At 37.9% G+C, this 12,471-nt stretch overlaps 1 protein-coding gene across 3 annotated transcripts in view; it reads left to right on the top strand.

The window, feature by feature from the left end:
* The first annotated feature begins 464 nt into the window (after positions 1-464).
* Positions 465-12,471, top strand: part of ACBD6 (acyl-CoA binding domain containing 6) — a 239,069-nt gene continuing 227,062 nt past the window's right edge. For all 3 annotated transcript variants that reach the window (XM_004372879.3, XM_023728087.1, XM_023728086.1), the window contains exons 1-3: positions 465-1,060; positions 8,025-8,089; positions 11,502-11,598. In XM_004372879.3, the coding sequence (XP_004372936.1) occupies positions 836-1,060; positions 8,025-8,089; positions 11,502-11,598 (387 nt within the window). In that variant the 5' untranslated portion in view covers positions 465-835. The remainder of the gene's footprint in view (positions 1,061-8,024; positions 8,090-11,501; positions 11,599-12,471) is intronic.

Below are 12,471 nucleotides of genomic sequence, written 5' to 3'. Positions count from 1 at the left end.
AGCAACACAAGCGCGCGCAGGGTCCAAACCCCTTTGGAGCGCCTTGGCCACACATCTGGAGAGACAGACGCAAGCGGAAGCTTGGTTCTCACTTCCTGTTTCCCTCGACTCCACTTAGATCGCTACACTACCGAATAGTTGGCCTCCTCCCCCCCCCCACCCCAACACACCAATGGCGTATTCCGAGGACGGGTTCTGGAGTTTGACTACTAATTTCAACAAAATGACTAACGAACACCCCAACCACGGAGGACGATTTCCTTAAGCAGCGTCTCCCTAGGGAGCTTCACCAGTTCTCTGTAGGAGAAGACGTCCAACGTATGCCCGCCCCCACTTCCCCTACCAGCGCTGAGCAGGCCCAAACGAGTAGCGCGCCGCACGTCGCCACGCGTAGCTCTGGGCGCGTGCCCGGCCCTGAGCTCAGGCGCTCGCGGTGCCCCGCCTTCGCCTTCCCATCCGCTGGCCCATCCTCCTGCCCATCCCGCCACTGCGCGCGCTGCCTTTACTCCGGTGTCTCCCGGATGCGCTATATCCCGCCTTCCACGCCGTTGAAGGACTTGCTGCGAGTCTGAGCGCTCTGTTAGTCAAAGGGAAGACAAGCAGGCCAGATTACCTGGGGAGGGAGCTGCAGAGTGTAGCAGAGGCTGCCCTGCACGCCCAGGAGTAGAAGTGGGAGGGAGGCAGAGTTCCTTGAGGGAGCGTGGAGTAAGTGAGCTTGGGTCCGACTCGAGCTCGGGCTCAGGGCCAAGACTGGTCTGCGAGGCCCCCGAGCTGGCGGTACACCCGGCTTGAGGAGGACAAACCCGACACAACGGGACAGACCGAGCAAGGCGACATGGCCTCGCCATTCCTGCCCACGGTGTCCACCATGGGCGACGTCGGCGGAGAACTGAGCTCAGGGGACGACTCCGGTGATGTCGATGAATCCCCCCAGAGCCCTGAGACCGAGGCATCCAGGAGCCTGACAGAGCTGTTCGAGAAGGCTGCAGCGCACCTCCAAGGCCTGATTCAGGTGGCCAGCAGGGAGCAGCTCCTGTACCTGTATGCCAGATACAAGCAGGTAAAGTCGCAGGGAAGGAGTGGATGTGGGAGAGAGACACGGGGGCCTTCTCTTTCCTCCAGAAACAGATAAGAACGTGCATGGTTAATGGATAGATGTAATGGAGTTTGTATGTGTATGTTTGGGTTTTTTTGTGTGTGTGTGTTTTGTTTTTTAGTCATCTGCTGGGGATTAGCATCCTTCTGGGCATGGGAAGTTCCAGTGTACTATCCTGGCAGTGAGTGATATTTAGTTGGACACTGACAGTTTTTCTGCCTTCGCTGACTGGCTCGGTGACCTTGCACGTACACTTCCACGAGCCTTAACCTTTGCAAAATGACGATGATAAAATAATATTTATCATATTGTAATTTATATTTTTAACCTTAACTTCTTTAGACTTATGTTTTGGCTGAATGTTTCTGTTAGATACAATCATAAAAATTTTAGATCTAGTAAAGACCAGATCAAATAATCCCCCCCCGCCTTTTTTTTTTTTTTTTTTTTTTAAACACAAAAGGTAACCAAAGCCCAAATAGTAGGTAACTTGCCCAGGGTCATACCAGTAAATTAGAACTAGGTTTTATCTCCTCTGTCTAAGGTTCTGAAGTTTACTTGGAAATATGTATTGGTAAATGAATGGTTTAATTTGTCACACATAGAATAACTGGTTAAGTGACAAAGACGGAAAAATAATTGCTTTATAAATTAACAAATACTTATTCGGTATCTTTATGAGCAAAACAAGTGTTATGCCTACAGGGAATGCAATACAGAAACAAAAGCTTCTTGCTCCTTGCCCTCAAGAGGCTTACAAAGTACTTGAGGAGTCTAGATGTAAACAAATGAAAAATCAATGCAAGAGTTAAATAACAGTTTAGGTAAACTCCAGCTATTTGGAGGAAATGAAGTTCTGGATAGTAGCCCATTTTATTTTATTAAAAACATTTTTTAACTTTTATTTGGCCTCTTGTATTTTAACTTTTGTTAATGGAAATCTTTCTAAAAGATGTAATTATATATTTCCCCCTGTATTCTTAAACTGAATATGCTAAATAGAGATGAACTTTCTTTTGAAGATTGATGATTATTTTTCTGAATATCAGTTAATGTGACCTGAGAGATATAACTCTAGGTACAAATGGTGTAAATCATAGCGTTGAATGAAAATTGCCCCCCAGACTGGCTTTGGAAGTTGTTTTCTTGCAAAAGGTCTGGTATCTGTTTTCTCTTTGGTCATTTTCCCTTTTCTAACAACGTTAGGCTGAAACTTTCCATTATTTAACAAGTATTTATTGACCATTGTGGCACAAGGTGATTCTCTGGGCAGTATAAGACTAATTTTCTCCAAATTCATTAGAGAACTTTCTTCATTCTTTCTAGAACATATCTTGATTTATTGATGTTAGCATCATCATTATTAAATATCTGATTTCTGAGTCATCAGTGAACTGCGATAACCTGTCAGCGTGTAACCATTCTGTCTCATGTGTACTCACTTCATCCAGATAGTTTGAAGGAAGAGTGATTCTCACCATTTCCAGAACTTGACGTTAGGGTGTTTGGAGATATTCTGTATCTGAAAATAAAATTCTTTATTACTAGAAAATCAGATTATGCTTGATTAGATATGACACTGGGCCACAGTTTTCATCAGTCTCTCCTAAATATTTTTAACAATAGCATCTTTAATAGAATAACAAAGTTGTAAGTCCACTATAGTTCGTGCATAGTGGGTCAAAGTTTCTTGTACAACCATTTATTTAAAAACATTTTTAATTCAGGATAGCACCCTATTTTGTAGGCTGAATGAATGAGGTAAGGTTGTCAGGTAGGAAGATGATAAAAAGAAGCTGAGATACGAACTTTATTTTCTCAGATTAAGCTCTAAACTTACTTAACACAATAGCTCTTTTAGTCTCACGTAAGCCTATGGTTTAAAAAGTCATCTTTATATGAAGTTTCAAAAAGATGAAACCAATTCACATGTTTGTGGTCCCTCTGTGCGTTAGCCTACAACTCTGCCAGCAAAACGTAACTACTGGACACCTGTGAAAACTCTAGGGCAGTGAAAGTTTTAAACTCCTGCCTAATTCATTTTATAGATGCCTACAGCACCAGCACAAGTGAGGATACTCAGCCTGTCCTCCTGCTTTAACCTGGGGACACCTGATTCACTGGCATCTGTCATTGCCAGCCCTTGTTGAAATATTCTCTTCTAAGGGCACTGGACATATCAGATGTGTGTGTGTGTGTATATATATCAGAGAGAATAGAGTTTAGATGCTCTGTTAAAGTAGTACATTTTTAAACTCTGCTTCATAGGTTATGATTCATTATCTAATGATTGGGAAACTGCCAGTCATGACGTCCTAAAATCTTGTAATTTTATTTTCCCAGTCTTTTCCGGGTCCAGAACTATTTATTTATTCATTGAATTTGGGAATTCGAAAAGTTTGTGTGTCAGTTAGCACACAGGGTTAGTTGTTGGTCAGTTGTTGAACTTGTATTTTCATCTCGTATAATGGTCTGAAGGTAGGTGATCTAGGGTCTGCTTCTTGAGATCATCCAGGGACCTAGGCCTATTCTATCTTGTGCTCAGCCATCTCCCTTTAGGCAGCAGTTCTCAAATTGTGGTCCACGGAACCCTGAGAAGCCCTGAGGCTCTCTCAGGGGACCTACAAGGTCAAAGCTATTTTTATAATAATAGAAGTTATTTGCCTTTTTTCTATGCTGTCATGGTGGATAAAACTGCTGGTGTCTTAGCATGACTCAAGATAGTGGCAGCAAAGTATACTAGTGGTTGTATTTTTTTTTTTTTTTAACTAATGCACTCAGTTAAAAGAAAAAGCCAGTTTCACTTAAAAATGTCTTTGATGAAGCAGTGAAAATTATTGATTTTTATTGAATACTAACCCTTGAATACAAGTCTTTTTAATATTATGTGTAAAGCAATGGGAGGTACACATAAAGCACTTCTGCATTATGTTGGCTATTTTGAGAAAAAGCACTAGTGTAATTTTTGAGTTGCAACCTTAATTATCTGCTTTTTTTCATGGAACATCATTTTTACTTAAGAGAAATCTCACAGATAAACTGTGCTTATTCACATTTGGGTGTTTGGCAGACGTTTTGTTGAAGCCTGTCTCTTCAAGGGAAACAGCTATGTAATAGTATTTGTTGTCAGTGGTAAAATTTGAGCTTTCAAACAAAAATTGGAAGTTTGGAAAATCTGTATCCATGAGCTTGACAGCTTCTCAATACTTCAAAACTTTTTTCGATGACATCAGTGGTGATATTAATAAATGTGAACTTTTGCTGTTGTATAATGAAATTTATCGTCATTTGGAAGCTCTGGATAACTTCGTGAACCAATATTTTCCAGATGACCAGTGCCTGGTGTTGCAGAGTCAGGCGTGGGTAACAGATCCATTCAAAGTGCAAGTCAGGCCAATGGACTTTAATGTAACAGATCATGAAAAATTCATTGATGTGATTTCAGATTCCACATTGTAACCAACCCTCAAGTTTTGGCATAGTATCAAAGAATCAAACTGTATCTGAAAAGCCGGTTAAAATATTCCTTCTCCTAATAACATATCTGTGTGAAGTCAAATTTTCTTAATATGCTTTACCAAAACAGCATATTGCAACAGATTGAATGCAGAAGTATACATGAGAATTCAGCTCCCTTCTATTGAGCCAGACATTAAAGAAATTTACAAAATGTAAAACAGTGCCACTTTTCTCACTCAGTTTTTTAAATTTTAGAATATATAGTTGTTTTTTCATAAAATTTTGTGAATTATGGTAATATGTAACAGGCTTATTTTTAGATGAATTAATACATATTTTTTAAATGTCTCCATTTTAATTTCTAATATGGTAAATATTGATAGATATGACCCACATAAACAAAAGCTCTTTGGGGTCTTCAATTTCTAAAAGTATTAAGGGATCATGAGACTAAAAAGTTTTGAGAAGCACTGCTCTAGGGTCGTTTTTCCATGGCCAAGGGTGGCTCACTATCACCACACGCATGTTCTAGTCAGGGCAAAGGATAGCAGAAGACAAGTCTCCCCTTTTTTTTTTTTTTTTAAGTGTAAATAGTTCATTGCTTTTATTTTCACATGCAAGAGGTCAGCATTAACTATTAGCTGTTCCTAATGGAGTTAGCTCTTCGTGGAATATTGGTGACTGAAAGGACACTTGAGAGAATAAACTGAAGGCTTTATCTCTCCCTGTTTAATCGTACAACTAGAATTTTGGAGCTGATATAAGTATCCTTGTCATTAAGTTGTTTTTTGTTTTTTTTTAAAGGAATGTATTTATATCATTTACACACATATCCAATCCCCAGAACCTAGGCAGAAGTTGCATAGCTACCCAACCCATTGCTGTCGAGTCGATTCCAACTCATAGCCACCCTGTAGGTCAGAGTAGAACTGCCACATAGGGTTTCCAAAGCTGTAAATCTTTACAGAAGCAGACTGCCACATTTTCTCTCGCTGCAGAGCAGCTGGTAAGTTCGAACTGCTGACCTTTCCGTTAGCAGCCAAGCGCTTAACCACTGTGCCAACAGGGTGTCCTTGTATGGCCACAAGTAACATTTATCCAGATGGCCATGTGTCCAGCAGAAAATTCTATTAATATAGGAGAAATGGACAACAGATATTGGTATTTGTTTCTGCCATTGGCTGATGTCTGGATAAAAAATAAAAATAGTAATAACTGCTATTTTTATGATGCTTTATATTTGCAGGAAACCCTGATGGCGTAATGGTTAAGTGCTATGGCTGCTAACCAAAGGGTCGTCAGTTCAAATCCACTAGGCACTCCTTGGAAACTCTATGGGGCAGTTCTGTTCTGTCCTGTAGGGTTGCTATAAGTCGGAATCGACTCGACGGCAATGGGTTTGGTTTTTGGTTTTATATTTGCATAGTTTATCTCATTTCAAGTTTCTAACAGTCCAGTAGTTCAAGTGATTTCAGATTCTTTATAGCGTATAAGGCAGAGTGGTATAATAAAGGAATATTGGGCTTTGCAGTCATATTGTTCTGGATTCACATCCTGATTCTACTACTTCTGCTGTGTGGACTGAGAAAACTGTCCTGAGCTTCTCTATCCTCATGTATAAAATGAGTGTATAGTGGCACACCTCACAGGAGAAAAGTGGGGCCCATTTGAGATAATGTATGTGAAGCTTTTGGTCCATAGTGACTGTTCAAGAAATGCAGCTCCTTCTCTCTTACCCTTTTTTCTTTCTGTCTCACATAGCAGGGCTCCTCCTGTGAAGTGTACATTTTAATAACAGCCAGAAGGCCATGTGATTAATTGCTAAGCAGATGATAGAAATGATAATTGTTATGAATTCAGAGATGAGTGAGATCACTGGTTCTTAGGATCTGAGCCCTGAGTGAGACTTGAAGGAGGTTGTAACATTATGAAAAGTTAAGAGAAGGCATTTCAGGTGAGGGAAATAACAGGCGCAAAACATAGAACTAAAAATCCCTAAGGCAGTAAGTAGATCAGTCTGTTGGGGAAAGGGATCAATTTGACTTTAGCAAAATTCAAGTGTGTAACAGTAATAGGAGGTAATGGGAAGGTCCCCAAGTAGTAAAGCAGATCAGATTATAGCATTTAGGATGAGTGAAAATAGGTATTTTTTTGAACACATGTCTAATATAGTCATTCTATATTCAACAAGCATTTATTTATTTATTGTGCTTTAGATGAAGATTTCCAGAGCAAATTAGTTTCCCATTCAATAATTTTTATACCAATTGTTCCATGACATTTGTTGCCATCCCCACAGCATGTCAGCACTCTCCCCATTACCACCCTGAGTTCCCCATTTCCATTTGTCCGGTTTTCCTGCCCCTTCCTGCCTTCTCATCTTTGATTTTGGGCCAGTGTTGTCCATTTGGTCTCACATAGATGATTGTTCTAAGGCGCACTTTCCTCATGGGTGTTATTGTTTATTTTATAGGCCTGTCTATTATTCGGCTGAAAGGTGATCACTGGAGAGTAGCCTCAGTTCCAAGTTATAAGGGTGTCTAATGGCCATAGTGTCAGCGGTTCCTCCATTCTTTCTCAGTCAACAAACATTTTTATTACCTTAAGTTAGACATTGTATTAGGTGCTATGGATGAGTTAAAAACAGCTCCTTAGAAGCACTGTTCTAATGGAAAGGTGAGACTTTACACAAAACTTTCCAGCACAAAGTAGAAAGTGACAAGTTTCATAAGAGGTATATAGTCTAAGTGCTGTGAGATTACTTGCAGCAAAGGGACTCAGGGGCTATATAGTAAATTTGTACTTTCGTGAATTTCGTTTATGCTTATTCACAGTAAGAACAATTACCCTATAGTTGAGCTACAGATGTCATTTGAGGATTATAAATAGATATTGACCATAAACAAGAGAGGATTATTGTGGAATAGATAAAATTTATATTGTTGAGAAATGCTTCAAATTGATTTTGCATGGCTTTTGGCATCTAAACTTATATTGATGAGTTTTATACTAAGCATTAGTGCACTTTATCCTGGAATTTAGGAGAGTTGAAATGCTGATAGTGTTATAAGAATCAGTAAACAATATTATGAATTCTTATAACCGAACTTTAATTGCTTGTTTAAAAATTCTTCTGTATTATAAATGGTAATAAGGATTATATAATCTACATCTCTAATTTGTTTTATATATATAGTTTGTCTACTAATTTAGGAATGCAACTATATGTCACCTGTATTTTTTCTTTATTACAGTATTAGGTAACAGTTGTTTTATGAGCAAGCCAAAGCGTGTATTAAAATTTTTTTTTAAGTTTGCTTTTGCAGAGACTTAAATTTTGTTATTCTATATTGATGTAAGTATTTTCTAAACTGTAGTTACTAAATATACATAATAACCTTGAAAATAAAAAGCTTCTCAGGCATTTCTCTGAAAAATAAGTTCTTGAATTCTTCCCCCCCTCATTTAGGTCAAAGTTGGAAATTGCAATACTCCTAAACCAAGCTTCTTTGATTTTGAAGGAAAGCAAAAATGGTAAGAAATTCTTGGTATCTATAATAAGGTTGTTGGAAATGATTTAGGTGTTTAGGAATTAGAAAGTAGTGAGCAGATTAAAGAATTATTTTTATATTAATCTCTCTCTGCTATAGACTGTATTAATGACAGGCAATTGGGAGAGAGATTAAAAGAATCCGATTTTAGCTAAATCTCTTAAGGGATTCTTATGCCACGATGTTCACAACAGACATACATTCTTTACATATGAATAGCTTCTTAGAGAGCTACTGCTTGAGGTTTTCCTTTCCTATCGTACTGCCCCTAATGGGTCACCACCTCTCCTCTTTGAAGGGATTTTTGGAAGGAGGAGAAAACAACAGATACTGATTCTTACTCTGAATATGTAATAAAGGATTGTACCTCTATATATATACATTTTTTTCTAATTTAAATGCTTCTTCTTAACATTTATGAGGCCTTATCTTCTCATGCCTTGTCTACATTAAAAAAGAGAATTGCATACAATTGGGAACCTTTGTTATAGAAAGGAGGACTTTGGAACCTCAGCCCCGGAATTAAAATAAGTATAGAGGGTAGGGTTAAAAAAACAAACAAAGATGAAATGTGGCTGTCAAGAGAGGAAGTGCTGAGAAGGATGGTTTCCAACTTTACATTCTAAGTAATGCTGCTCAGAGTTTGGTCCTCTGGACAAATTGCCTGTCTGCAAATTGTTACCCATCTGTAAGGAGACACAGAAGTTGAACTAGAATTATATCACTAAGTTTAGTTCAGCTGACTTTTTTTGTATAAGACTTTCTCAGTGAAGGAAGCAGTGCTTTGATTTACATTTTGGTGCAAGCTTTCTTTGTTGATGATAACAAACAGTTCTCCGACACTTTATTGCTGTTCTAAAGAATACCTGATGTAACATTTATGAGGAGTTTTGTTTTAATTTATGAAATTTTAGAGCTTCTCCATTATTTTTTCCTATGTGTTGCTTGTTTCTCCATTGTTTTTAGCAATTAAAAGAAGTTTAAATTTTACAGCCACCATGTTGTTGTTGTGTGCCGTGGAGTCGATTCCGACTCATAGCAACCGTATAGGATAGAGTAGAATTGCCCTATAGGGTTTCCAAGGAGCAACTGGTGGATTTGAACTGCCAGCCTTTTGGTTAGCAGCCTGAGCTCATAATTACTTCGCCACCAGGGCTCCACAACCACCATAGTAATAATTAATTCAGGTAAGAATCATCAATGGATGCTAAAACCATTAGATGAAAAACTATTGGAGAACAATATTTATACAGTCTGATACACAGTTTACTTACTAATTACAAAGGCGGTATCTTTGAGATACTGCTTTTTACCAAGTCGTCAGTCTTATCATTGATGATGGGGCAAACTGATGTCATGTGTCCCCGATGTGATGCATCGTAAAGGACATATCATATATATGCATATTGCTTTTACCAAAATATTTAACCTCATTTTAATCGTGATGAACCATTTTTGGCAAGAGCAGTATATACGTGAGGAAACAATCACAAATCCAAATTGAGGGATATTTGTTAAAAACAGTTTTAAAAAACGTCAACGTCATGGAAAAAGAAAGGCTAACGATACATGAAACTCAGTGCTTTGTGTGCATCTTGTCTGGTTTATGGTCTAGGGGAAGAAGGCTATAAAGGACATTATTGGGACAATAATACTGAAATTTGAATATGGTCTGTATATTAGATGATATTTATTTTATGTTTCCTGAATACGATATATTATATATATATATATATAAAATATTCATATGTATCAGCACGTGTGTATAAAATATACGTAAAGTATTACAATGTATAAAAGTAACTCTCAAGAGAGTTAGTAAAAATAAGTTTAGAAAACCTCGGAAAGGATGTCATATTCATCATAGGAACAGAAAGGTAGTGAACAAACGGAAAAAACTATGGGACTGAATTCTGTTTTATGGTGAATTAGGGAAATAGAGAAACCCTGGTTGAAAGTAGAAACAATTGGCAGGGAAGAACCAAGGAGGTCTATCCTAACAGCTTGTAGAAAAACAGAAAGGTATGACCTAGAAGGAGGCTTAGGACTAAAACATTACTCTTGGTATTTATACTGTAGGAAGTCCCCACCATTTTACTCGTTAGTATTCTTATCTCTGCCCTTACCACCCCTCACTTTTGAAGTCCCTGGCTGAGGCCTCAGGATTTACTACTTGTAGCTTTTAGATGAGATAACGCAGAAGGGGAAGGTGTCTTTCTTGCACCTCAGGTAAGAAATCTTGAAGTATTTTCCCGAGGAATATTTTGTATGATGATTAGTTTCTGAACTACTGATGCCATTGTTGTTAGTTGCTGTCAAGTTGATTCTGAGTCATGGCAGCCCGATGTGTGCAGAGTAGAACTGTTCCATAAGGTTTTCAAGACTGGCCTTTTGGATGCAGATCGCTAGGCCTGTCTTCCAAGGCATCTCTGGGTAGGTTTGAACTGCTTTCAGCTCTTAGTCGAGCACTTAACTTTTGACACCACCCAGGGACTACTGATGCTGTAAGCACAGGTAGTAATTCATAAGATGAGAACTGCCTCTGTTGGTTTATAGACCATGCATTCTCAACAAGGTGAAAATTGGGTTTTAGGGAGGAGAGTAATAAATTCTTAGATACTAAAATAGTTTATAGATGGGTAGGTAGGTAGGTAGATAGCTGTTACCGAGTTTACTACTCATGATGACCTTATGTACAAGAGAATAAAAAAACATTGCCTGGTCCTGTATCATTCTCATGATCACCTGCATGTTCTAGTCCATTGTTGTGGCTGTTGTGCCAGTCCATCTCACCAAGGGTCTCCCTCACCCTCACTGGCCCTCTACTTCACCAAACACGATGTCCTCCACTAGCAGTTGATCCCTCCTGATGCCGTGCCCAAAGAAAGCTAGTCAGACAGTATTCTGTTGTGATCCATAACGTTTTCATTGGCTAATTTTTGAAAGTAGAGCACCAGACCTTTCTTCTTAGTCTTAGTCTGGAAGCTCCACTGAAACCTGTCCACCAGGTTTTTGAAATGCTGGTTGCATAGCTTCCAGCATCACAGCAACATGCAAGCCATCATAGAATGACCATCTGATGGATGGGTGATGGACAGTGGTTTATAGTCCTTCAGATTTAATAAATACGTAGTATATCTGTGTTATTAAAATATCATAAAGGAGGATGATTAGAAAAAAATGTCTAAAAGCCTCATTAGGTAGGGCTATAAGGGGAAGAGGTTGAAAAACTGTTATGGACTGCAAAAAGAAAGGGCTACTCATCTATGGCTTATTATCTCAAGATCCCCAAACCCTTAAAATCTGTATGTAAGTTATTTTTCTTAATAAAAAATATGCTGTTTATGTTAGTTACATAGTTAATGACCGATTATTTTGGATATTCTGTACCGTAGGGAAGCATGGAAAGCACTTGGTGATTCAAGCCCCAGCCAAGCAATGCAGGAGTATATCGCAGTAGTTAAAAAATTAGATCCAGGTTGGAATCCTCAGGTAAGACTTGATGATTGTAAATGATACTTTCTAAAAACATACCATCTTCCTTTCACATTTTTAAAACTAAACTTAGGCATAAGTGACATTTCCAAAGTTTTTTTTTTTTCAATTCAAAAAATTATAAAATTAATGGCAATATTTACCTATCTAAAAATACTATTGCTTAAATATTAGCATAATTAACTACTAACTCTGAGAATTTCTCTGAATTGTATTGAGTTATTAAAAAATAATAATTTCCAATTATGTAAAAACTCAATTCATTTCAGAATTTGAATGAGTTTAACTGGAGATCATCATTGTTATCTTGGGAAAAGGAAAGTTTCTCGAATTTTTTTTTTTTAAATGAGTACCTTGTGTGCAAGTACACAATGCTTGTTGATAGGGATAAAAGATGAATAAGACATGCTTTCTGTTCCTGTGTAGCTTAAAGAAGGCTAGAGAAGGTTAAACATATTAAAAATATTATAATAGTATTAGATAATAACACAAGTGCTAGGGAGTCCAGTGGAAGGAGAGATTACTGTGGACTTTGGAGGCATTGGATATTGTTCATTTAAATATACCCTATTTTTCTTGGTAAATTTATTGGAGAACCTTTAAAAGCATATAGAAAGAATTTTTAAAAGGTAAAGTTGCTGTTTTATTAAAAAATTTTTTTCCTAAATTTTATTTATTTTGCTGTTGTTGAGAATACACAGCAAAACATACACCAATTCAGCAGTTTCTGCGTGTACAATTTAGTGACATTGTTTATATTCTTCAGGTTGTGCAACCATTCTCACCCTCCTTTTGTGAGTTGTTCCTCCCTCATTAACATAAACTCATTGCCTCCTTAGGTTCTTTAAAGTTGCTGTTGTCAATTTGATC

Source organism: Trichechus manatus, unplaced genomic scaffold (genome assembly GCF_000243295.1).
Source record: "Trichechus manatus latirostris isolate Lorelei unplaced genomic scaffold, TriManLat1.0 scaffold00021, whole genome shotgun sequence".
Classification (NCBI taxonomy): domain Eukaryota; kingdom Metazoa; phylum Chordata; class Mammalia; order Sirenia; family Trichechidae; genus Trichechus; species Trichechus manatus.
This window is presented reverse-complemented; position numbering and strand designations above follow the sequence as displayed.